The sequence below is a fragment of the Canis lupus genome, chromosome 16, assembly GCF_048164855.1.
Source record: "Canis lupus baileyi chromosome 16, mCanLup2.hap1, whole genome shotgun sequence".
NCBI lineage: Eukaryota > Metazoa > Chordata > Mammalia > Carnivora > Canidae > Canis > Canis lupus.
The window spans coordinates 18,534,233-18,560,374 of NC_132853.1; the positions used below are offsets into that span (position 1 = coordinate 18,534,233).

General features: G+C 49.9%; 3 protein-coding genes across 6 annotated transcripts; 1 reads left to right on the top strand and 2 right to left on the bottom strand.

Moving 5' to 3' along the window:
* Positions 1-53: 53 nt before the first annotated feature.
* On the bottom strand, positions 54-9,992 carry TNFAIP1 (TNF alpha induced protein 1). The gene is made up of 7 exons (XM_072779359.1): positions 9,853-9,992; positions 6,700-7,017; positions 5,734-5,903; positions 5,231-5,320; positions 5,102-5,154; positions 4,096-4,291; positions 54-2,652 (listed from the first exon to the last, which is right to left on the bottom strand). The coding sequence occupies exons 2-7, from the start codon at positions 6,902-6,904 to the stop codon at positions 2,416-2,418; spliced, it is 951 nt and encodes a 316-aa protein (XP_072635460.1). The 5' UTR covers positions 6,905-7,017; positions 9,853-9,992; the 3' UTR covers positions 54-2,415.
* A 180-nt stretch (positions 9,993-10,172) lies between these two features.
* On the top strand, positions 10,173-16,869 carry IFT20 (intraflagellar transport 20). Of its 4 annotated transcripts, XM_072779363.1 has the most exons (7): positions 10,215-10,339; positions 11,017-11,086; positions 13,587-13,817; positions 13,979-14,107; positions 15,213-15,298; positions 15,852-15,955; positions 16,440-16,869. In XM_072779363.1, exons 4-7 carry the CDS (start codon positions 13,981-13,983, stop codon positions 16,519-16,521), a joined length of 399 nt encoding a protein of 132 aa, XP_072635464.1. In that variant the 5' UTR covers positions 10,215-10,339; positions 11,017-11,086; positions 13,587-13,817; positions 13,979-13,980; the 3' UTR covers positions 16,522-16,869. The 4 variants fall into 4 exon arrangements, with proteins under 4 accessions (XP_072635463.1, XP_072635462.1, XP_072635464.1 ...); XM_072779361.1 differs by lacking the exon at positions 11,017-11,086 and having other exon boundaries at positions 10,177-10,339; XM_072779364.1 differs by lacking the exon at positions 11,017-11,086 and having other exon boundaries at positions 10,216-10,339; positions 13,782-13,817.
* Positions 16,870-16,974: 105 nt separating this feature from the next.
* On the bottom strand, positions 16,975-25,161 carry TMEM97 (transmembrane protein 97). The gene is made up of 3 exons (XM_072779360.1): positions 24,933-25,161; positions 19,153-19,297; positions 16,975-18,299 (listed from the first exon to the last, which is right to left on the bottom strand). Exons 1-3 carry the CDS (start codon positions 25,059-25,061, stop codon positions 18,040-18,042), a joined length of 534 nt encoding a protein of 177 aa, XP_072635461.1. The 5' UTR covers positions 25,062-25,161; the 3' UTR covers positions 16,975-18,039.
* Positions 25,162-26,142: the final 981 nt, after the last annotated feature.

Below are 26,142 nucleotides of genomic sequence, written 5' to 3' on the forward strand. Positions count from 1 at the left end.
GTCCATAGCAGTGAGCTGACCCAGCTCTAATCACTGCAAGCACGACTCTGTACTACCGCAATGTAACACAATTTTATTAGAAATTAGTGTTTGTTTCCATCACCTGTGGTGAGCAACAAAGGATTGCAGTTAAGTGGCAAAGCAGTTCTCTCGGTGGCAGGAGTTGGGCCATCCTTTAGGCAGACGTGGGTGAGATAAGAATAAAACCCATGTGATGAACAGCGGGCTTCTAGTTTTCTCAGAAACCGACAAAGTTTGACCTTCATCCACACTTTTTGTTTGCTCCCCCCCACCCCCCAGGGGCTCCGAATTGAAAAATTCACACAGCCAAGAGCTGCTTTCCGAATGGGGCTGAGAGGCACAAAGAAAATTCCCCAAACCCATATGCCACAAAGTCTGAGTAAAGAAGTTAAGATTACTTCAGTGGTTGCAATGTTAGTATTTTTCTTAAGACCAGGGAGATACTTTGATCAGTCCAGGATTACTGTGCTTTCTCAGGAAGAAAGACTAATCACCACTGAGACAGCTGAGGATCTAAATGTCAAAGCTGCAAAGAGGCTGCAGGGCAGGGGAGGTCAAAGGACAAGCATTAAAATACCTCAGTGGGGAGCCAAGGCTTTGAGTATCAGCAGGCCTCAGGAGGGAGGGCCGGAGGGCTAGAGAGCCAGGGCTGAGGAAATAGACCCTCAGCCTGGGCCAGGAGCATTCCAGTCTCTGTGGGAAAGCCACAAAGCCAAAGTCGGAATCTGGCCAAAGAAATGGATTTGTCTTCATCTTGTTACTCCAGTGAGGGCTGGAAGAAGTGTTTGGAGCTGATGAGCAGGGTGCCTCACCTGAAAGTCTACATATTCAAGGCTGTGATGAGCATAAAATGCCAGGTTAGTCACGGTTCCCTTGCCCCATGATGTCATTTCAGGTCCTTGTGGGTGTCTGAACCATGGCCTGGCATTTGCCCAGAGGCTCCAGTGGGTCAGCCACAAGCAGGCCACTTAGCTACAGTGACCATAGTCAGGAGAGGGCCCTGATAACCTGTGCTCCTGCCCAGTGGCTACCACTCAGTGGCTATGGGGTCTTGCTAGGCTGGCTGAGCAGCTCTCTCCCTGATGGCATTCCTTTGGAAAATAATTCAGGTAAGGGCCAAGCCAAACAGAAGATAGTGGAAAAAAAGCCCCAAGGAGGAACTTGCTCCTTTGCCCAAGAGTTGGGGCTCAGCAGCTCCGTGGCCACATGACCCAGCCTTTCAAAGGACTTAGGCTGCTCACATCACCCTGCGTTCAGACCCAAGGCTGGGCAGAACCACCATCCCAGCCAGGACACAAAACCAATAGTACGGGGCGGGCAGGAGGTAACTAGCCAATGGCCAAGCACATGCCACTTCTGCACAGGGCTGCTGGGAATGCAGAGCTTGGGTTCCCCATCCTCGGCTGATGGGCATCGAGCGCAGTACCCACAGGCTCCACAGCTTGCCTTCTGGGCCTCATGCTCCTGGCCCCATTATGGCTCTTTGGCTTTCTAGTAAGTAAAGCAAAGCATGCCTTGGAGCTGAGGGCAAGAGAACCTAGCAATCATGTAAGGCGCTAGGAGTCAGTTATATGACCTTAAAGTGTTCTTTCTCGTGAGCATTACTAGGACCACAGTTCCCAGCGTAAATGCCCTTCCTTCCCGTGTGCTATCTGAAACAGCTGCCTGGCCAGCTCAGCAAAGCCAAAGCTAGTTCTTTGTTTTATTGCTTCTCTAGCCCCTCTCAGACTGATTCTGCAGGGAAGAGGGGTTAGAGTCAGAAAAAGATGATGGGGATCAGGGCAGAATACAAATCTCCTGAATAAAAGTACAAAGTGCTTTAAAGAAACCGACCCCAAAGGCATCAAGAAAGGCCAAGAGGGGACCTACCCCTAGAGGGGTAGCACATATACCCAGTCCCCTCATTGTTAGACCTAAAACTATTCATTTCCTAGATAATTTTTTAAAAACCAAAATCATGAAGCCTGTGCTTAAACACGTCAGGGAAAAAGGAGCCCCACCTTCTGTAAGAAACTGGGCCTCCACAGCACCAGAACGAGCCTGTTCCTCAGAGGCCTCAAGGCAGCCCTTCAGTGGAGCAAAAGGACACTCAGCAAAGAGTTGAGAAGATTGTTCTCATAGGTGGTGGGCAGGTCAGTCCATTTGCCCCAGGGGCAGAAGCAGCTCCCTGTCAGGAAAGGTGAGCAAAGGGTCCAGGATATGGTCATCGTGAAGTGCTCAGGGAGCAGGGCAAATGAATTTGGTCCCTCTCCTGCTTGGGCCGGGCCCTTTGCCTTCCTGTCATGCCTCTGGGTGCTGGAGCAGAAACCCAGCCAGCGCCAGCGTGGGGGGTGGCCAATGGGGCGGGGTTCCATAGGAGGGGAGACAGGGTGTCCTGACTCCCTGAGGGTCTTGTCAGTCGCGATGGGTAGACTGGTGGCCAAGCTGCCGGTCATCATAAGTGCTATAGCGCTTGACATGGATACGGCGGACCCGGTCCCGCAGTTCAAAGGTCTCCTCATCTTCACTGGGAGAAGCCTGGCTGCGGCTTCGGCTTGTGGCCTCCAATAAGGAGTTGTCAGGGACTCGGGGGGTCTCATACAGTAGGACGTTGAGTGTCTCCTCATAGATTCGGGCCTCTGGGAATTCCACCTGGGATAAGGAAGACAGGAGGACTGAGTGGCGTCTCATCCCAGAAAGGCAGCAACCTGTCAGGGCCCATGACTCTGCTGGCTCTATGAGTTCCTCTTCATAGAGCTTTCTGTCTCATGAGGGCAGGGAGGGCTCTCTGAAGGAGACTTGAGGAGCTGTACTCTGTGGCCATAAGAATGCCACAGGGCACATGCCCCACACCCCACCTGATCCCAGACTGATGAACTACTACGTGCGGAGCTTAGGGCCTTGGCTCTGTGGTCAGACGTAGGCTTAAGTACAGCTCCACCCCTTACTAGCTGTGGGACCTTGGGCTTAGCCTTGCTATGCCTCAGTTTCCACCTGTGTAAAATCAAGGCTAGTATCTACTTCAGAGAGCTGTTGTGAACATTACATGAAAGGTGCCTGAATTCTAGCCTACCTTGAGCTTCCGCTCCCTCATCTGTCAATGGGGACAATGCTCTAGCCCTGCCTGTCTCACAGGTGGGGTGTTAGGAGTCAAAAAGTTCATGAAAAAGAAAACACTAAGGAAGGTGACAGGTGCTGCTGTCACTTCTGCAGTGTAACTGCCCGCATGAGACCTGTCCCTGAACCCTGACTCTGTTGATACGGATACACGGGAGTCCCCACCCACAAAACAGCAGAAGGAAGCAGAGCCACCTCCTGTAAGCTGTCCTACCCCAACCCTCAGACTGCCCAGCTCGAGGCATTTCGGGGGCCTGGGGGCTGAGCATGTGCTATACAAGCTTGGCTGCTTCAAGCCCCTCACACGCAACTCTCCCGAGTGAGCTGCCCTTCTAGCCCAGCAAAGGCCTTTGCTGCCTCCATTATACACACAGCGGACAGCTTCTCTCTGGGAAGGACCTGACTGCTCGCAGTCTGGGAGGTCAGGGTTTGCTGAGTTTGTGTTAACTATCACCTGTCAAACCCTTCACATGTACCTGGCGCGGTGTTGTTAACTGCAGAGGTTAAGCTGATTGACCAGGAACACCCAACTGGCAGGAGCCAGAGAGATCAGACCCTGCACTGTTGCTCCTAGGAAGCACGTCATTTCCCTAATAGTTTCATTAACTGGATACCGTCATGCCCATGTTTGCAGGTGAGGAAATTGAGGTCCAGCTGGTTTAAATAGCTTGGATGAAGTCAGAAAACTGGTAAATGGTAGAACCAGAATTCAGACCTGAATTGGGCCAGCTCCAAAGACCCAGTCCTTTCCACTGCACCACACTGTTCCTTGCTGGTCAACAGCCCCCACCTCTCAGCTGACAAAGGATTCCCAAGCCATTCCCTGAACTCCTTGAACTGGCTTTGTCCTTGCCCAGCACCATCATGTGAATCTGGGGAAAACAGAGTAAACCGAATGCCCTTTCACTCCCTGTGGTAAAAGGCACAGCTGGGGCTACACTGGGGTGTTTCGACCTGCGCAGAGGGAAGCCCCCACACCTTGGTCTGCTTCTTCTCCGTGGCATACACAATGGAGGTGCAGCACACCTCTGCCAGCTTGCGACCCTGGCCGTAGAAGGACCAGCAGCAGATCTCATCGCCAATGACGTCCTTGATGAAGAGCACGCGGCCGTTGAAGCGCAGGGAGAGCTTGTCAAACAGCTCGATGTTTTTCAGCAAGTGGTCGTCGGAGTTGCTGAAAAACCCATGAAGGCCAGCAGGCCTGGGAGTGAGGTTTCAGCACGAGGGAGGGTGCTAGCTGGGTGCCTCCCTCCCTCCTCCTCCCTGTCATGCAGAACTGAGGAAAAGTTGAGATGCCAGAGGGGGCAGGAAGAAGGGTCGCAGGCACCCTCTGGGTTTGGGGGCCTGTGAGGAAGAGGCGGGGAGTTGGTTTGAAGTTAAAGCAGAGAGAACTGAGGGAGGGAGGCCTCCTTTCATTAGGCTCCAAAGGAAGAGAAGTAGCAAGAGGATTCGTTCCCTTGCTGTAGGGGGATGCTGGCTACATGTCTGTCCACGGGGACTCACTGAGCCTGCGGCCTTCGGCATATACCTGTGGCTAGCTCAGAGGACACTGGCGGGCAAGGGAGAAACTGGCCCAGCTCTGAAGCATGAACACTGGCTTAGGAGGAGTCCTAGCCACGGGCTTCCCGGCGTCCCTCCTCCACCTCATAAGATAATGCTGGGAAAACACCTGGCACGCCGCCTGACAGGACATGTTGGGTGGGGGTGGGGTGGGATGGGGGGGGTGTTGTGTGTGTGTTCCGATTTGTTCTCATCTATATCACAGCCAGGGCCCTGCAGCAAGTTCCAAATGCCTCTGCCCTAATTTCCCTTCTCTCTCTGTTCTTCCTGCCTGAGACCCAGACCTTGTCAATGGTGCCAGGAGTGCAGGTGGCTTCTCTTGGGTGAGCTGCCCTGTCGCTGGCTGCCTAGCCCTTCTAGCTCCTTCTTCAGCCCTTCCCCAAGCCCGGCCCCCAAGCCCTCAGCCCCCAGATGCCCACCCTACCTGGTATAAGAATATTTGTTGTTGCTTCTATTGTACAGCAGCTTCACCACGGGCTGGGAGGGAGGAGAGCATGAGGGCCAGGCCAAGGTCCCGTCCTCCCCTGCCCGTAGCCCTCAGAGGTCCCAGTACCTTGGTGGAGGATTCGATGAGCCTCTCTTCCTCTTTCAGGGACGTGATGATGGGGATGTTGCACACAGGCTGGTAGGAGTCCTTCTTGTCCTGGGGGACACACACAGCTGAGAACCTTTTTTGAGATCGCCTACTTGCCAGGCCAAGCCAGGCTTTCCCCAGGAGCTGTCAGACCCCTCTGTCAAAGCCACCCTCTGCCTGTTGAGGCACCTGGCAACAAAAACTGTCAGCTGGCAAGCGGAACCCCATTTCCAGAAAACCTAAAATCCGGATATCACGACACAGAAACTGGAAGCTGGGCATAGTCATACTGTCTGAGTCCATCACCATACAAACTGACTGGCTGCCAGTGTCCCTGGCCTGGCCAACAGCTGGTGTACCTAACTAGGTTTGGACTCACCAACCATATCTGTCACACAACCTTTCAGGAATTGGACCTTTATGTCGCTAAGGGTGGCACCAGCTCCCAACCTCCTCGACCTAACCCCGTTTTATTCCCATACCTGCAGAGCAGTCTGGCACATGTTCACCAGCCCCTGAATGAGGTAATACTTTGCTTCAGCCATCAGTTCCTTGATTTCTTGCCGGTTTTGTGGGAGGATGATGGTGTCATCTCGGAGGTAATTCAGAATGGTGCCGAAGTGCTTTCCACATCGGTCTATGAGGATCCAACCTAGGGATTCAGACAGCCCCGGACAGTTACTCTTTGCTCCCAGATACCAAGCAGCAGGCAAAGGCCACTTGACGAGCCTGGTGGCAGGGGGTAAGCAGCATATAAGCATAGAGCCCATGGCACAGGGTAACAGAAGTGGGCACACCACCTCTTAGGTCTGTGGCTGTTCTTTTCAACCAAAGATGGCACATACTGTGGAAGGCAGAGGTCCTCCAGCCTCTGTGGCAGCCCAGAGAGTTCTAAGCTCAGGAGCACTCAGGCCCACCTCCTGGCAACACAGGAACCACCAGGCCCTGCCTGCCTTCTGTGCACTGCCCAGTCACTGCAGGGGTGGTTCTTATGAGAATCTAGTCCTCTGTGCATGTTTAAAAAGTATGGATCTGGGATCCCTGGGTGGCACAGCGGTTTGGCGCCTGCCTTTGGCCCAGGGCGCAATCCTGGAGACCCGGGATTGAATCCCACATCGGGCTCCCGGTGCATGGAGCCTGCTTCTCCCTCTGCCTATGTCTCTGCCTCTCTCTCTCTCTCTCTGTGACTATCATAAAAAAAAAAAAAAAAAAAAAAAAAAAGTATGGATCTTCTCCCTGGAAAATGTGGAAGCACACACCATTCTATGTACAACTTCAAAGAATTCTGAAACTCTACCAAGGATTCCAGGTGAAAGAGTCCTGTACCGAGTAATAGGAAAAGAGAATCCGGAGTCTAGATCTGCCAGGCTTAAGCCCTACCCCAAAGCACTTCCTCAGGAACTCTTTCCTTCCCTCCTCAGCTGGCCCAATGAGACCCCGTGCCTCACCTTCTTTGTCAGTCAGCACCTCCATGCGCCCGCTGAACATGGCCTTGAGCATGGTGTCATGCCGGGTTAGGGCCCGCACGGTGGTGTAGTACAGTGAGCCCCCCACATTGAGCTGGACATATTTGTTGCCCAAGCCTCCTCCCTTGAAGCCGCTCAGCTTGGGCTTGGCTCCTGAGGCTGGGCACAGACAGGTATCTCCTGACATCTCCCGCTGCAGGTAGATCACCACACGGCAGGAGGTTGGCTTGGAAGGCTCCGCCGTGGTGGAAGGATCACGAGTAAGTGGCCAGCGGAGGCCAGAGCCTCATACTCTCAGCACTGTAAGCAGGAGACAGGAGAGCAGACAGGAGTTAGCAGTGAAGAGCCCTCAGCTGAGAGGGGACAGGCAGGGACTATGTACTCATTCTCTCCTTGACAAGCAAAAGACTCCCTGGCAGAGGCTAAGGCCCCAGGCAACAGCAAAAGGAGGCATTCCTGCTCCTCTTTATGGTACTGTGAACCAGCACAGTCTTCCAGAGCCTGCCCATCATCTCGCCAGCCTCCTTGAGCCTCGGCACAGGTCAAGGCAGCACAGAGGACAAGTAAACCCTTGGAGCTAGTCTGAGATGGTTTGAGGAGCAGATGGGGCAGCAGAAGTCTTTACCCTGGGGAGCCACATATTTTCTTCCCAAGATTCCTAGGACCCAAGACTTCTGCCAGTGCAGGAGAGTCCCAGGAGCCAGAGGGACAGGATGCACTTCCTTTCTAAAGATTCCAAGCTCCAAAGCAGCTTGCGCCAGTGCTTACTTTGAGCACCACCCACAGTGTGGCTTCAGAAAGTAAAGTAAAAGCAGCTCCAGGAGAGCATGGTATGAGCTGGGGTGGAGGGTACTGGTCAATGTTCCCGGCAGAGTTACCCAGGTCCCAGCGGTTTCCTCACCTTCACCTCTCTTGATCCCCGCCCTGTCCCAAGTTCCTGAAACTGTCACCATTTTTCAGGCTAGAACAACTACAGGATGGCTATTTTTACTTCTTTTTCCTGAAAGGATAGGGCCCAGCCCTATCCCTTCCTTTCTTCCCTACCCACAAGGCTGGAAAAGACCAGATGATAAATCTAAAAACAACTTTTAAGTGATTTGGAAACTGAAACACAGATAGGCATTCACAGGAAGGAGGAGTGAGGAAAGCAGAGGAGGGAAAAGCCAGGTCACCCCTCAGGAGCTAGATTCTATACTATATATACATCTTGGTTTTCTAAGGAATCACTAAAATTCATTCACTGAAAAAAAAAGAGCAAACATTTGCTGCATGTTTACCATGGTCTAGGTAGTGTGTAGACAATATATACATTACTTCATTTAATTCATTCAGCAGTAAAACAAGACTGAGTGCCTACTATGTTAAGCAGTAGGAACAGAGAGATAGATACCAACCTTACCTTTAAGTAAGCAGTTCCAGAAGGTAAGATGCAATAAATAAACTAGGGATAAGAGAATGACTAGGGAGAAGTACGAAGACGGATGGGGGCACAGGAAGCCCTCTTTGGGAAGGTGACATTCCAGCTGAAGTCTGAAAGAGTGTTCTAAACAGATGGAAGAGTAAGTGCAAAGTTTCTCAATCAGACACAAATTTCAGGAACAGAAAGAAGGCCAAGATGTCCAGTACTTAGAAAGAAGAGGGTAGTTGGCTTGATGTAAAATCAGGTAATGCACGGGCCAGTTCACATTAGAGAGTTTGCATTTTAGATTAATTGCAATGGTAATCGATTGGCGGGTTTTAAGCAGGGGAGTGATAGGTCCTGAGTTATTTGCATTTTGAAAAGATCACTCTGCCTGCCCTGTAGAGAATGGACTGTAATGGTGCACGAGAGCAAGCAGGAAGAGTAAAGGAAGCAGCAGTCTAGGCAACTGATGGACGCCTGGCCTGCAGTGTTGGTAATGCAGACAGAAAAAAAGGTGTGATTGCCTCAGCAGTCATCACAGTATGCAAAAGTTTACTGTTGCACATCACCTCCTGCAAGTGTGATCCAGAAGCAGTGCACCGGCTTCCCCAAGTTTACTGCTCTACTATCCCAAACAGTGATTAGCACAATGTCATGCACATCTGAAAGTATTTAATCTATTTCAGTTTGTTAGACTGAAATTGTCCCTGAAAAGATTTAGGTAGCCCTCTAGGAAGACTGTCCAAGGAAGGACCAGAGCGGCTGCTTTCTGAAATGCCAAATTTCTTTGGTGGCTTGTCCTGGAGACTCACTTGCCTCAAGGATGGAGTACGGAGGAGATGAACCTCACCAGCAGATTGTCCAATCCCTAAGTAACACGTGATAGTATGAAATCACCTCACCTTCCCCCACCCACCCCAATGGAGTAAATCCACTCCTTAACAGGTTTTAGCAAGTCCCCTATGCATTTTGAGTCTAGCCCCGATTTCCCCAGGATCAAAGAAAGCAAACATATGTTCCGCCAAAGTAAAGGAACTCAAAGGCTAGGGGGTGGCCAACAGAGCCTACAAAGCAATTGCTTTGAGCCCCTGGATGACGTCAGCTCAGATGCCGACCGCTCAGATTCCTCCCGGGCCAATGGGCTCCAGGAATCTTTGGCAGGTGACGCCCCAGAAAGTAATTCCAGAGAGAATGAAGTTTCCACTGATAGCCTCACTGCAGTTCCTTCCGGACTTTGTGTGTGGGTATTTGGGGATGCCTGGGGCTGAGGGCGTATCCGAGTCTCCCTCAGTGAGGCTAATGGGAACCTAAGCAGAATGAAGGGCAGGACCACAACCACGGCCGTGGAAGAAGGCGGGGTCCTAGAAGACGGACCCATGGGTCCATGACACTCGGTGGGGTGGGTGGGGGGCGGGTGGCCAATCTTGGGTAGAGGAGGCGGATCCAGCAGAAATCCGAGGTGTAAATCTTAGGTTTCGTCCCAAAGGTCTGGAAAGATTAGCGAGACCCAACCTCTCCGTGGTCGGTGGAGTCTTCCCCGGGCCGCACCCCTCCTCACACCGAGAAGCCGACCGATTCTGACACGCACCCCAGTGGAGGACTTGCGCTCTCCATCTCCCCTCCGCCGTCCCACGCCTTCTCCCCAGCCCCGGGTGGGGCTCCTGCCCCTGCTCCTGCTCCAGCCCGCGGCCCGTCCATCCTGTCCCCCAGGGCATCCGCACCCCGCCTCTCACCGTTCCCGGGGGGCACGTCTCCTCTCAGCTGGGTTGCAAGCCGACCCCGTGCCGCCCGGGGCTGTGGCCGCCTGCCCGCCAGCAATCCCGGGCCGTGAGCTCACATCCTCCGCCCGCGGACTCCGCCCTGAGCCGCGGCCCAGCCCCGCCCGCCCCGCCGCCATGCCCAGCACCCAATCACGGGAGAGGGAGGGGCCCCTGGGAGAATTCCGCTGTTGGCGTTCGGCTACTTCCGGCAGCCTTTCCGCCGCAAAGGCCTCTGGATCTTGTAGGCAGCCGTCCCTCCCCACAGGCCCTTTTCCCAGCAGGCTCTGCGGGTTGGGCGGGGTAAGTACTTCCGCAGTCAGGTAATGACGTTACGGGTAAACAGTAGCCGTGGCAGCGGCTGAGGCCGGCGGGCGAGGCACCGGCTGCTGCTGCCCGGGGAGAGAGGCTGCCTGCAGGAAACAGCTCGGGCGGTAGCGCGCCGCCGCTACGGGGTTGCCAGGTAGGCAGCGACTCCGGGCCGGGGGACGCGGGCGGACCCGGGGCGACTGAACCTGACAGGCGGAAAGAAACGTGGGGATTCCGCGCGCGTCTTTGCGAGCGGTGAGACTCCAGCTGGGGCCTGGAGCTTTGCGTGGATGCTCGCAGCGGCCCTGTGACGAAACCGCGGCCCAGAAGTTCGAGGCGTTTCCGTAGTGTGGACAGCCAGCTCCATCACCCAGGTCTTCCTACCTGTGTGCCCGGCGCCCCTTGCCGACTATCCCGCGAATGGCGCCTGCCGGCGGGGCCGGGAATGGGTCTGGGAGAGCCAGGGAGGCGGAGAGTGTCGCCGCCGCCGCCGTCTTCGGGGAGCCCCGCGCGGCTCTGGTGCCCGGTGTTCCTCAGATGCTCAGACACGCACGTGTGGTGGGAGTTGGGAGGGAATCTGATAGTCGGCTGTGAACCCTCTCCCTGCCCTCCTTATCCGGTCTTATCCGTCTCATTCAGCTCTGCCCACCGAACTTAAAAGTTGGCGCTCGAGCCAGATACAGGGGAATCTTGCCTGCCTCTTTCCTTCCCTCATCCCAGACTCCTACATTCAGTCGGGGCTTTACTAATTACATCAGCTTATGTAACATCGCAAATGGGGACGCTTTTCTTCCAAGCCTTGGGTACTGTAATAGCCTTTTCTGTTTCCAGTCATTCATTCCACAGACATTTACTGAGTGCAGGCACCCTGCTAGATGCTAGGGTTACAGCGATGAACAAGGTATGTGTAGCCCCACTCTCTTGTTCCCTCCTCCACCCTGGGTCAGAGTGATGGTTGTAAAAGACACATATGTCTGCCTTTCCTGCTGAGAATTTGCTGGCTGCCCACTACCCTTATGATAAAACCCACGTTCATAACTGTGGCTTTCAGAGCTCTCCATGAACGCTCAGGCCTCCTCATCTAGAGTTACCTCTTCCACATGCCCCCTTGTTCACTGGGTTTTAGCCTTATGGTTCCTGGAATGCATTACATTTCTTTTAGCCTCAAGATTTTGACACATGCTTTTCCTTCTGCCTGGAATGCCTCCTCCCTGCTTCACTTGGCAAACTTTTGGACATTCTTTAGGTCTCAGCTTAAGTGTCATGTTTTCAGAAGCTTTTGTTGAGACATTCCCTGCCCCATATGAATTCTGTCCTCTTGCTGCAGCTTCATATGGCACCGTGTGCTTTTCCTCATACTGTCCTCACAGTTTGTGGTTGTTTACTGTCTGTCCAGAGATCAGAAACTAAAGCATTTTCTTCACCACTCTGTCTGCAGAGCAGGGACTCAGTAGGTGTTTCTGAATAAATGCATCCTCTCAGGGCAGGGAGTGGAAGTGGAGGTAGATATTTGCTACCTAAGATTACTGGAAGCTTTCTAGAGCAGTTGGTCTGATTAATCACCTGGTAGGTGTTAAATGCTCAAACTCTGTGTGTAAATGTAATAGAACAACAGGAAGGCAGATTTTTAATAAAAGATTTAATTTATTTATTCATGAGAGACAGAGAGAGGCAGAGATATAGGCAGAGGGAGAAGCAGGCTCCCTGCAGGGGAGCCCGATGTGGGACTCGATCCCGAGAGCCTGGGATCACGAGCTGAGCTGAAGGCAGACGCTCAACCACTGAGCCACTCAGGCAGGTCCCAGGAAGGCAGATCTTTTTTTAAAAAGCCCAATTAATTGAACACCAATAAAAAAATAAATTTATTAAAAAAGAATACACTTATCCTGATGCACACTGAGAATATAGAATTGTTGAATCTTTATATTGTACACCTGAAATTAATATATTACTGTGTGTTATATTTAAAAAAAAGCCCAATTAAAAGGAAGCTTGAGATGATTAAAATGTTTCAGATGCTAGCCTATTTCCTTCAGTGGATTCCAGTAGGCCAGAGACTCTGTGTCCCAGTCATACACAATCTATAGACATGCATTAGTTGGCCCACAGTGTTGGATGTGGTTTTTCCTTTAAAGTTTTGAATTCAGTATTTACCTTTAAAAATCAGATTTCAAAAATAAATAAATAAATAAATAAATAAATAAATATCAGATTTCATATATAAATCTGGATTTTTGGCTGTCTTGAAAATCAGTTCTGGCAGCCCGGGACACAATTCTTTTTTAACCACTGCTCCTCCTATGGTCTACTTGCTCTGGGAAGTTACTCCCATAACAACCCCATGTGGAACAGAACTTCTCTCAGGAAGCTGGAAGGAAAATAACTAGGGAAGGTGAGAGCAGAGGAAAGTGCTGGCGCAGGGCCAGCTGGTGGTAGCCCTTGGAACACCTGGCGTTTGGGAATTGCCTCCCTTTTTGGACAGGGAGTGTGCTTTTTAATTTGTGTGCATTGGGGACGCCTGGGTGACTCAGTGGTTGGGCATCTGCCGTTGGCTTGGGTGGTGATCCCAGGGTCCTGGGATCGAGTCCCGCATCAGGTTCCCCTCAGGAAGCCTGCTTCTCCCTCTGCCTGTGTCTCTGTCTCTCTGTGTCTCTTGTGAATAAATAAAACCTAAATATATATATATATATATAGTGTGTGTGTGTGTGTTTGCCAGGATGAATGTGAGTTTTCAGTGTTTTCTTCCCAGAATGGAGGCATCTTTTGGACCAGGGATGCAGGGTGGCCTGGGAAGGGAAAAGATAAATCTGCCGGTTCTCCTGCCTACAGAAAGAAATCCAGACTCCTTAGCTGGGCACACAGGGTCTTCCTGGTCTGGCTCCAGCCGACTTTTTCAGCTCTGCCCTCGGCGCTTTCAACTTTTAGATCTAGCCTGTTTGGTGACTTCACGTTCTTGTCCAGGCTGTTTTCTCTGCTTGGAAAGCCTTTCCGTAGCCTCCTCACTTGATACGTTCTTGCTGATATTTCATTCCTTTTTGTGTTTTCTGCTATAAAGCGATGGAACGGACCTTGGTTCTAGTGCAGGCCAGCATGCCATAGCCTGTGGCATACATTGTGGGTAATGTTCTTATTCCTGGCTTATTTTTTAACTCTGATTTTTAATTCACGCAGATTTCCTCTTTTACTTGCTTTTGGTGTTATGCTAGTACTGTGCTGGAAAAGATCTTTCACGTCTTTTTGGGTACATAATTGGGGATAAATATGCTTATGGCTTCTCAGAATTTAGTTCAAATGTTACTCCCTCACCTTGTTAACTGTTCTGTTCTCCTGCAACAGTGATATTTCTGTAAAAGCACTTAACACAGTATACTTTCTCAGTTTCCATGTCTGTCTTCCTCCAGCTAAACTATGTACTCCTCCCGGGCGGGCACCATGTTGCGCTCATCTTTGTACCCCCAGCATCTAGCAGTGTTGGCATGTAGTAGGCACTCAAGAAATGTGTGTTGAATGAACGATGCCAGTGACAAGCCACCTGGACTTTATTCTTTCCTGACCCTTGCTCCTATGACACTTCCTCCTGGCTGCCACTATCACAGAGCTTCTCTTCTCTAGGGAAGCCGGAAGGGAAACAGGTGAGGCTCAGAGAGATGGAGGCAGAGGGAAGGGGAGCCTTTGGAGGAAAATCTGGGTTTTTGGCACTGGTGTCTGGGAGTGGGAGTGGGCCTGGGCTGGATGCAGGCATTTCCTAGGGTGGCTGGGAAGTGATCAGGGACTGAGGCTGGTTTCTTCACAGCTATGGCCAAGGACATCCTGGGTGAAGCAGGGCTGCACTTTGATGAACTGAACAAGCTGCGCGTGTTGGACCCTGAGGTCACCCAGCAGACCATAGAGCTCAAGGAGGAGTGCAAGGACTTTGTGGACAGTGAGTGTCACTCAGGGAGACATGGTGCCACTTGGCTCGGAGCTGTTCTGGCTGGCCCCACCCCCACTCGCAGTTCTTGTCTCTGCCAGAATGGAGCTAGTGGCTCCCTGGAAGTTGTGTCAGGCCTTTGTGAATTCCCAGAAACCAATCGCCTTGTCTCCTTGCTAATGTTCTCATGTAGTCAGACACAGAGCACCAATGAAAACCAATGGTGAAATGGAGAGAGGGTATCTCATCCTTGATTTTTTTGCTTGAACTTCATGGGGGGCAGAACTGTGGCTGGCTTGGGGTGGGGAAATAGTTATGTACTCATGATTGGATTGGATTTCTTGGAGGCTCAACAGACTCAACGAAGTCATTTTTTTTGGTTGATATCCAGGCAAGCAAGCCCAGTGGCAGTGAATACAGAGCAGCTCTAGCTGAAGCAGGGATTTCTGTTGTTGGTTGAAGAGCAGGGATTTCTGAGCCTTCTGGGCACTCCATAGTCTGTAGAGAGCTCGACTGGTGAAAGGCAGCATGAGCTCCACTGCCAGTTTTCTCACTGCGTATTGTCCTTTCTTCCTGGGTCCTAGTTCAGGATCTCAGTAGAATGAGATCCCACCACACCCAAGGACATTGAAAAAAGCAAATGGGAGATTAGGCACTTAAATGCTTTGAGTTATTAGCTCTGGTCACAGTTGGCAACCCTCCCCCCACCCCCTCCAACTACCATGAACTGAAATCTAGTGCTTTATCTGTGGCTAGGCAAGAGGCTCTCTTCATGTCCTCAGTCAGTCCTATTGTGAACATGGCCCTTTGTGCTTCCCATCACTCCTGGGAAAGCGGGATGGAGTCTATGCAGAGGATGGGCCCATCAGGAGCCTCCTACCTGAGGTTAACAGTCACTGGCTGGCTCAGTTGGGACTCAAGGTCCAAGTACACCCTGGTCGAGTCCTGGGTACCTGAGCACCCTTCTCTGGATTTAGATCAAGGGCAGAAGACTTTAGGCCAACAGGCACCAAACTGTTTTGACACAAGTTAGAAGGGGCAGTTAGCCCTGCCCTCTTGCCACAGGGGAACACATGGAGAAAATAAAACATTTTATTTTCTGTTCTTTCCTTAAAAGAAATTGGCCAGTTTCAGAAAATAGTTGGTGGTTTAATTGAGCTTGTTGACCAACTTGCAAAAGAAGCAGAAAATGAAAAGATGAAGGTAAGATCAGCATGTCTTCTAAATCTTGGCCTGGGACATGGTTCACTGGCTTCTCCTCCTACCATCTTGACTTTTTCTTGGAGGTGGGGTGGGGGCTGTGGGATTTTTATTTATTTATAACAGGATTTTAAGTAACAAGTCCAGTTACCCTCTTATTGAACTCTTACATGCTAGTACACTTTGTTATTCTTTTCTTTAATCTTCACAACACTGAGATAGTTGGTTTTATGCTTATTTTGTAAGTTGAAGCAATGAAGGCATACGTGGTACCGAGGACTTGGCAAAGGACACAAGGCAAAATGGCACACCAAATGGGCCACTGACCACTTGTGTGCCAGACTCAGGGATACTTGTAGACATGCCCCGGAGACTGCAGCCTGGGTCTTATCAGGCACTTTGGGATCAGTCATTCCTCCTCATTCCCGAAGCTCTGGGGCTTGACTGTCTTGCTGGCTGGGGGCTGAGATAGTCAAGTGGCCCTTCCTTGGCCGAGGACTTAATGCTGAAGATGATATTAATGAAGCCATGACCTTTGATAATACTGTTTTTCTAGGCCATTGGTGCTCGGAACTTGCTCAAATCTATAGCAAAACAAAGAGAAGCCCAACAGCAGCAACTCCAAGCACTAATAGCAGAAAAGAAAATGCAGCTTGAAAGGTAAGAAGTTATGATGTATAAAGCAAGTTCTTTACTCAACTGCAATTCTACTTTTCCTTCATGATTGGTCACCTCTTACCTTTCATCATTGTCCTCCCAGAATAGTATCTCATTTGTCATCCTGATTTGAAGATTTAAAAAATAAAATTACATTTGATGAGAATAGAAAATTTGTTAGTAAAAAACCACCTCTACTAGTTTGAGAGCTTGAAAGCTCAGGTAGCAATTGTCTGTGGAGTTGGCTGGTTCTCTGAAAGGAAAGAACCTCTTGGGCAGGGCTGGAGACTTCTTAAGGGTGGCCCTAGGTTGGGCTTTGCCTCTTTGTTCTTCTTTTTTTTTTTTTCCTTTGTTCTTTCTTATCCTAACATCACTGTGAACTCACACCATGTCTTGACATTGTTCAAATCAGTTATATTTTTCTGTAGAATTAAATCCATGGTTGATTTCATCCATTCTTAGGGCTTCTCACAATTTTGTTTTTCAGGTATCGGGTTGAATATGAAGCTTTGTGTAAAGTAGAAGCAGAACAAAATGAATTTATTGACCAATTTATTTTTCAGAAATGAACTGAAAGTTTCATTTTATAGCAGGAGGGCAAAAAAACAAAACAAAACCCAAAAAACCTCTGTGCCGTTCCAGTGACTTGACTAATGACCCACGTTTGTCCTGAGAGATGGTGTGTAAGGAACACAGCATCTCTGAAGGCAGTAAACCAATATGGGGGAGCTTATTGCAGATGGCCATGTGCATCTGCTGGTGAACACCTAGTAGCCATGGTGGTCCAGGCTCTCGCTTCTTGGCATTCTTAGCCTGAACTGAGCAGTCTGTACACTCTGATCCTTTTTTCTTTTTCTTCTTTTTTTGTAAATTCACATAGCTTTGGAAAGGAAGAGCAATAAATTATTGTTTTCAAATGGCTTGATCTATCTCTTTTCCTGGTGCCCTTGAAGTGTATATTTAACACCTTGAAAGAATCCTGCATGTTAGCCCCTTAATAGTCCATAAAACAAACCAGGCAGTGGTCAGCAGGTACCTTTATTTGGACCAGACATATGAGTCAGATGATACTCCCAACAATCAGACCAGTATGGCTTGTGAGCAAAACAGACAAAAAAGGGCAACCAAACAGGACCAGTTACTATTTTCCATGTGTGTTCACAAGTGTTTGATTTTTTGAGTTGGCCGTGAGTATAAATTTAAAGAAAGCTAAGGAACACCAATGAAGTGGTGTTCCAAGCCACTTGGTGAACAAGCTAGGAAGGATGATGAAAGTATAAGGAAGGGTGAAGTGATCCAATAGGAAGCGCACTTCCACATCAGGTTTGAGACACCAGACCTCAGAGTGAAGGGACTTATGTCAGGTGGTCTGTAAAAACAAGACTAAGGTTTGGAAAGAGGATGAATTAGGAGATTTAAAAAAAAAAAATCTTTTCTGGGATGACCTGTTTGAGACAGAAACAAAACTTTCCAGCTTAACCCATTTCTGAAAGTCAGGCCGAACCTGACCCTTGAGTAAAACCAAGTTTGAACCTCTTGCAGAACCTTTTCCCCAACCAAGGGTGGAGGCAAAAAAAAAATAAAACAATAAAACCAACCAACCCCATGATAGTTTTTAATATTAAAAGAGGCATAAATCAAACTTAAAAATGGCCTGAAACATGCCACCCTTCATTTCACTGATAAAGGATATGCTGTAGAGAATCAGGAATTAAGGGTTTAATCACATGTGCCTTATGGGTCAAGTGACTCATGAACATGCCAAGCAGGCCACATTTCTTGGAAGTTTATCCAGTATCTGGTCTGGTCATGCTCACAATGGAACTTGGGCACATGATGAGGTATTTGGCACCACTTCCGGATAGCCTAGCCCACACCCCTGTGTCCGTGCTCAGGTGACTGGTCTGTGTTCGCCAGTATCCTCAGAAAGGGAGGTTTTGACTCTGGCTCCTGCCAGAATCTTGCTCTTATGTGTTGCTGGTATGTTTCAAATGCTGCTGAAGACATGGGTTCTGAGAGGTTTTCCTCAGACTGGGTCCAACAGGAAACTGCCCTCTGGGCATCTCCCTGCTGGGCCAGTCATTATTTCATTTTTTCTTTCTTTTCTCCTCATACTTATAGTAGGGGCTCCGCAACATGAAAAGCAGAAGCATAAGAGGGATGAGAAGGTAGGGGGCATAGACAGATACGAGGGTTAGTCGTTCACGGAAAGTCTTAGGTCCTTGTCCTTTGAAGCCACTGGCTTTGGAGAAATCCTCAAATAGAAGCGTGGAGAGAATTGGAATTAGAGTGGTCATGGTGTGAACGGAGTAAATGATTGCAGGGGTGCGGATCCACCTGCAGCCTCCTAAAGTGGGAGGAAGAGAGAAGCATTAGGTCTGTTTGTGACTCCAGGGGCGCAATATTCCCCACCTCTGCTCCCTTCAGCTGAACGCTTCCACCTCCCTTCTAAGTGCAAACACATGGAAAACTGGAAGTGTTATAATACTGCCGAGCACAGGGTTGGGGCTCTAGCACACTGAGTGCCAGAGAACCAAGGGCGGGGGTCAGAATTTACTGCAGGAAAAACTCTAGGGCAGTAAAATGGCCATGACGATTTAGTGGGGTGGGGAGGGGGTGCCGACAGCATCTGCTAAGTAATTATCTACAGGTGAGAAGACCAACAGATTCTGCCAAGACATGGAGTTGGGGACTCCGAGGGGAAATACGCTGTAGGAGCTTAGTGATCACGGACAGGAACATGGCCACCGTCTTTCTAGAAGCAGTAGTCACAGGGGAACACTGTGAGAACAAATGAGAAGTTATGCCCTTGAGGGGTGAGCTTGATGCTACTGCTTAAAAGCCAGTGTGGTGCTACCCACATCAGAAAAGCCAATGATAAGAAAAAAATTCTGCAGGGGCATAAAGTAAAAATACCCGCCCCCCCTTCCCCCCAAAAGCGACAGGTTCAATCTGTAAGCAGCCTTGGGTGTACGAGAGATTTCCAGTTGACTGAGGCAGCTGTACAGCCCAGCTGAGCAGGCTCCAGCTGGAGCCGCATCCACGTCCCTGCCCGAGATCTCTCCAGGCCGTTCCCACCCCAGCCAGGGTCACCCTCACACCAATGACACAGACCACTCCCCTTCTCTGAGACACTTTCCCAAAAGACTCCTGGGACCTAACTTCAGGGCAAAAATGTGATTTCCCCACCAGTCACCAACCTCTTAAGAAGGCATATGTTGCCATGGGAAAGAAAGGCAGCTGGAACACAAGCTCGCAAAACAGGAAGGACTTAAACCACGTCGGAGGAGCCTGCAGCAGAGGGTCTTTGAACTCCGTAGTGTACCACTTCAGCAGGTTTGTCAACTGAGGAGACAGAAAGATCATGCTGAGTACAGCTGCCTGGCGTGACATGCTAGCAGCTCCACCCCGCGGGAGGAGACCATTACTCAGCCCCAGGGCAGCCTAGATGGTCACTTCACAGAAACTCACCAGCTCTGACTCCAGTCTTCCCTCCTCCGGGCCGCTTTCCCCAGCTCTGACAGTGACCCGTGCTAGCTGGCACCATGACTCGGTGACAACACATATCCCGGGGTGGTGCCCACTACCAAGAGCAACAATGCCTAGCATTGGTAGCTTCTTAGTTTGCGGAATGAACACACAGAGGCCCGTATCTGTCAACACTCATTCTTGGTAAAGCACAGTTGTGAGAAGCATCCTGCCATCTGGCCTTGAACAACAGCGGCTGCACATAAAGCTCCGAGGGCCAGATGGCCTCACATACAGAAATGAACTGAGTTTGTCTTGCGCGCGCGCGCGCGCGTATGTAGGGAGTGGGGTTGGAAGGGAGATCTGACCTCTATAAAGATGCAATTTTAGACAATTTAATCCCTAAATCTCAAGCTCCTCCTCATTCTTTTTTTTTTTTTTTTTTTTTGCTCCTCCTCATTCTTAACTACCATAGTTCTGAAGTTTTCTTTTAGGAGCCCAGTGGGATATTTGTAGAACAAACTGTCCAAACCACAAATTACAGAGCTGCTAGGCCATGTCACTGGCAGGAGGGTCAGCAGTCTTAGTTCCAGCTTGGGGCCCACCCTCCTACTAATTACACTGTTAAATCACAAGATGCAGATCCGTGAGGACGTGGCTCCTGGCAGACAAAAGCAGCAGGAAGGTCTGAGATTGCCCATTCTGAGCCCTTTCTAATGGTCCAAAGCGTAGGGTTCCCCACACTATACGGACTACTGCAGATTGTGGCATTGCACATCCTGTCTTAACATACCTGCCTCCAAAGCCAAGTATGTGTCTCGATATTATGATAAATAAAGGTAACTTCCAATGTTAAGAATTTAGCTTGCAATGGAAAACCCAAAGATAATTTTTCCTGTTAATTTTTAATCAAAAGATAAAGGCTCACTATTGTGAAATAGAGGCCCCACTGCTGAAAGTAAGCTTTAAGCAAATATCCAGAAACAAACATTCTGTTAGCACGATATTAATTTCAGAAAGGCTCTGGCTAGATAGCCAGTTTACTGACCAAGTGATAATCAAATTTGTACTTGATCTGAAATTGAAATCCACGGCCATATCCTTAGCTTCCTTCTAGGCACTTTTTAGGGGAAGTAATGGGGTAGAAAATACTCATAAAGGTTAAGTCCCTGCAACTCTCCTGGACTCTGTTTCATCATCTGTAAAACAAGCAACTTGAACCAAATGGTTAAGATCCTTTCTCGCTTTCTAGATTTTCTTAAAGAAATATTGGTGGGAATGACCTGCTTTGAAGATTTACCCTAGAATTTAAAAGGCATTCTGGTTTGTTTGAATTTCATTTTCTATTCAATTTGTATACAACTGCTCAGATCTACCTATTTCATAAATCTGGACAGCTCTAACAGCATGGTCACTTCTAAGGGCTGCAAGATGAAATTAGTAAAATTTGGGATGCCTGGGTGGCTCAGGGGTTGAGAGTCTGCCTTCAGCTCAGGGCATGATCCTGGAGTTCCAAGATCAAGTCCCATATCGGGCTCCCTGCATGGAGCCTGCTTCTCCCTCTGCCTGTGTCTCTGCTTCTCTCTGTCTCATAAATAAATAAATAAAATCTTTTTTTTTTAAATATAACTTTTTAGTTTTTTTTTTTTTTTAATTTTTATTTATTTATGATAGTCACACAGAGAGAGAGGCAGAGACACAGGCAGAAGGAGAAGCAGGCTCCATGCACCGGGAGCCCGATGTGGGATTCGATCCCGGGTCTCCAGGATCACACCCTGGGGCTGAAGGTGGCGCTAAACCCGCTGAGCCACCCGGGCTGCCCAAATAAAATCTTTAAAAAAAAAAAAAAAATTAGTAAAACTTAATCTAATCAGCTAGCTCTTGTAGTAATCAATTATGATCCAAACACCTGCCCACAGTCACATAATAGCCACATGAAGCCAGAACAGGGCATGGATCAAGGGCAGATGGAAGGCAAATCACAGGTCCCTCGCCAAATGAAGAGTATGGGACCTAGGGGCTGCAATTCTTGGCTCTGAGCAAAGAACTTAATCTCACTGAACTTGTTACGGTACTTACCTCTCACTATTGGTAAGATAAAATGAATTAATGTACATGGTCTTTACAACAATGGCACGCACACAGGAAATGTTATGATTACTTAATGGAACGTAAATAACACATATTCAGAGAAATGCAAATTTCATCCTATTAAAATCTCAGCAAGTAGGGGCACTTGGGTGGCTCAGTGGTTGAGTATCTGGCTTTGGCTCAGGTTGTGATCCCGGGGTCCTGGGATCGAGTCCCACATTGGGCTCCCCGTGGGAAGCCTGCTTCTCCCGCTGCCTGTCTCTCATGAATAAATAAGTAAAATCTTAAAAAAAAAAATCTCAACATGCAACTGGTCTTTCATAAGTATCCTTATTAGGTAAGATCCAAGAAAAGGATTATACCGGACTCACATCTGACTTAACTTACCACTGTTATCCATGCAACTTATGTACCTGGCCCTATGCACAAGGATTTCTAAACCAAGAGTTGCTACTAAACAATCTTGCACTTTTCTACCTTGGAATGAGGGCAGAGGGGCGCCTGGGTGGCTCAGTTGGTTAAGTGTCCAACTCTTGACTTTGGCTCAGGTTATGATCTCAGGGTTGTAAGATCGAGCCCCGAATTGGACTCCTCAATGGGTGTGGAGCCTGCTTAAGATTCTCTTCCTCTGCCCCTCCCCACTTATGCTCTATCTATGGGAAAAGAAAAAAAAGAAAGAAAAAGCACAGACTGATTTCACACATAGATGCTCACCTGTCTTTAAGAGATGCAATGCTGCCCAGCTGCAAATGATACTACAAAATGCTTCCCCATCCTCTCCATGTTCTAAGTAAAACTAAAATTCTTACTGTTTCATAGTAAGAGTTCTTCCCAGTGTTGATCGGTTCAAACCAAGGAAGATGTTTAACTGGCAAATTTTAGCCAAACCATTACTGGATCTCCATAAACTTTTTAGTTCTAGGGAAATTCATTCTATTCAGGGAAGAAAAACACAACAGATGTTAAGATTTGGCATTTTTTGAAAGAGTCTGATAATAACTCAAGGATTTTATTATTTACCCACAAAGAAACAACAAAACCATAAATCTCTACTCCAAAGCAACAAGAGTGAAGAGACAGCCCTTCCAAAATAGAATGCCTCTGTGTTGCTAACACCTTCAAACAGCATCAGATACCCACACACACGCACACAATTTCTGGCCAGATCCTGCTTGCAATGGCCCTTCACCTTTTAATAATAAGTCAACATTAATAAAGGTGATAAAACTTAAACAAATCAAATATATAAGCTTAAAGGGGTCTTTATGATGCTGGACACATTTTAATTATATTTTGTGAGTGGCGAGCAAGGACCTATAGGAATTGGGACATTCAGAAAAGATAAAGTGCCAGCTGGAATACCTGGAGTAACATTGCACAGTATTTTTTTTTTAAGATTTTATTTATTTATTCATCAGAGACACAGAGAGAGAGGCAGAGACACAGGCAGAGAGAAGCAGGCTCCATGCAGGGAGCCCGATGTGGGGACTCGATCCCAGGTCTCCAGGATCGCGCCCTGGGCCAAAGGCAGGCGCTAAACCGCTGAGCCACCCAGGCGTGCCAGGTGCCCAGTATTAAAAGGATTTGTAACACTGAAGACTGTAAACAGGCGGCCTGCCTGAGTTTTGCTGGCCATGCAGCCTCTGTAAGCCAGACAAGGCTCTCCTTTCTTCCTGGCAACTAATGGCTGGTGTGGAGGGTGTGGAGGGTGTGGAGGGTGTGGAGCTGTGGCGACCTGCTGAGAAAGGGTATGTGCTACCTGGGCTTACGCCGCAGGCTGAATGATGGTCCCCAGAGATATCCCGTCCTCATCCCTGGAATCTGCCAGTAACCTTATATAGCAGGAGAGACTTTGCAGATGCGTTTAAGGGTCTTGAGATGGGGAGGTTATGCTGGCCACCTGGTTGACTCTAAGTGTAGTCCTAAGTGTTCCTCTAGATTGAGTGTACCTCTATAAAAGAGACTGGATTATAGAGAAAAAGGCAGCAAACTGATGACAGAAGCAGAGACTTAGTGATATGGCCGCAAGCCAGGGAACGCTGTCAGCCACCACCAACTGCAAGAGGCGAGGAACAGATTCTACCGAAGAACCTTCAAGGAACCAGCCGTGCAAGATTCGTTCTGCACTCCTGACCGCCAAAGGGAGGGAACAAATGTTTTAAGCCACTGTGTTTCTGGCATTTTGTTACAGTGGCACCAGGAAACTTGCATGGGCCTTGCATGTCTGACCTTGTAACCCAGCTCTCTTACTTGGCTGGTGAGGCTACAGAGCCCTGACTTGCCCACAATACCATAGCAGTTCTTGAAAGAACCAGGTCCCCAGGCTGCACCTGCAGAGTCCCATGCTCTTGTCACACACTACTACATTTTTCCCAAGAAAAGGTAAGTCAGAGGTCTTCCCAGTCATGCTTGGATCGAGAAGCAAACAAAAAGACTATGGCGTGGGGTACTCTTGAGCAGTGGCATTTCTGGGAGGGTCAGACCGGTAGAAAAGTTAATGGACGCTACAGACTCTCCTCCCAGAAAATATAAGGCACAGTTTCGCATATACTCCATCGGGGGTTCATGGACTTTTGATTGAAGAACTCCTGCTCTACAGAGAGAAAGCTAAAGAAAAACAGGCAAAATCAAGTTTTTAAGTAGACAGCTCAGTCTTGCTCGCAGTTCTGCATTTTGGAGGAGCACAGAACTGAGGACAGGGATTCCGTGGAAGGACGTTCGGGGTCCTGACATGAAAAGACCAGGGAAAATAAAACGGTAGCTCTGAAGGGATGAAAAGCATTAAAGCAAAGTTTGGGGTAAAGAATACTCATCAACAACCAGGAAAAGGAGCTTTTCGCCTCTCTATTCAGGTGATCATTCTTGTTCAAACCTAACAAAAAAGGCTACTTTAAAAAGATGTCTTTAAGTTACTTAGGAGCTTTGGAAGCCGCTGGATCCTGCTATTGGAGTAATGACGATCTGTGAATGCCCTTTGTACGGGTCTAATTCTACTCGCACTATTTCTTTGGAATTAGACGGTATTAGGGCTCTTTCGAGGAACACACAAATGCAGCGCGTGACTGAGACGTTGGTTCATCCAGGCTACTTCCGTCAAATACTGACAACTGACCGGGGCGGGGGGTGGCGGGGAGCCTTATGCACGCCCAGGGAAGAACTAACTTTCCCAAAGGACCAAAGCGTCTGCCCCCAGCAGCTGAGGTGAGCGTCGGGGGCAAAGAAAACCCCAAGCAAGACATGGAGTTGAAGGTAAGGACGGCCTGGGGCACGGCAGGACCTAAGCGAGGCCCAAGGAGAGGCGGGAGGGAAAGGGGGGCAGAATCAGGCCCGGGGGGGGGGGGTCTTAGCGCCATGGCACACCGCAGCGCGCGCAGGGGCCCCAACCTCGACGGCCGGAGGTCAAGACCGACGTCGCCCTCACCTCGACTGAGTAGAGTTCGCGCGGCAGCACCACCTGCAGGTCCATGAGCAGCGTGATGGGGATGTGGGAGAGGAAGTAGAGGCCCAGCAGCCACTCCAGGCCGCGCCGGGCGCCCGGAGACCCCATCATCCGTTTGCTGCGCCGGGCAGGAGCCGAGGACGCGCTGGCCCCGGCCGCAGACGTGGGAAGCGGGCCCGAGCCCGCCCAGCGACGGCACCCGGCGCCCGGCCGCCCGCTCCGCCCCCTGGAGCGCTACGCCGGCCTCTCCCATTGGCTGGCTGCGAAGCCGCGGCGGGAGCGGTGCTCGTCGCCGAGCGCTCCCATTGGCTCGTCCGTCTATAGCGTGTCGAGGCGGCGCCCCGCAGGCCATTTCCATTGGCCGCCGGGGGGCGCCGCGTGGGCCGGGGGCGGGGCTCCTCGCCCGCAGCGTGGGCCGGCTCCTGGGCGCGCGGCGTGCAGACTGAGCTGGCGTGCCCCGCGCTGCCGCCCGCCGCCCCTCCGGCCGCCGAGTGCGCCGCGCGCTGCGCTCCCTTTCGCTCGCACTTCGTCCATTCACCGCAAGCCCGTAACGCCGACTGAGCGGCTCCCGTGTGCGGGGCGTTCAGGGCCGTGGGGACACCGGCAGGATCCCTGTCCCGTCGGAACCGAGGGGTCGCGCAGCCTCCCAGGGGTTGCCTGGGAGGCAGCCAGCGTCAATTAAACAAGAAACACAGGGATATAGTAAGAGGATGGACAGGTCTTGGTTGGCCCCGAAGAATGCGGGAGGATTTATTCATTCTGCAAATATGGGTCTTTAACTGAATCATTCACTGAGGAGTGGGATACAGGAGAAGTGAGTTGAAGAGAAAGGTAATCTGTTTCTGGCTGTGTTGACACTGAGCAGTGTCTGCTGCCTCTGAGTGGAGAAGTCTAGGAGGCAGTTGGATGAACCTGTCTGGGGGTGTAGATTTGTGTGGCATCAGCGTTTGATGGGAGTGGAAGTGTTGAGAGCAGAGGGGCCCCGTAAGAGGTCCTGGAGGAGCTCCATCCTCAAGGGTGGTGTGAGGAGGGCGCCGAGGCACAGGTGCACAACAGGAATGTGATGCCATGGAAACACGGTGTGTGTGTGATCACTTGGGTCAGAGCAGCACCGAATGGCCCTGCAGTGGCCCTCTGAGAGCACTTGTGGCATGTGGAGGCAGGGGCCAGGTGACAGCAGGGCAGGGAGTGC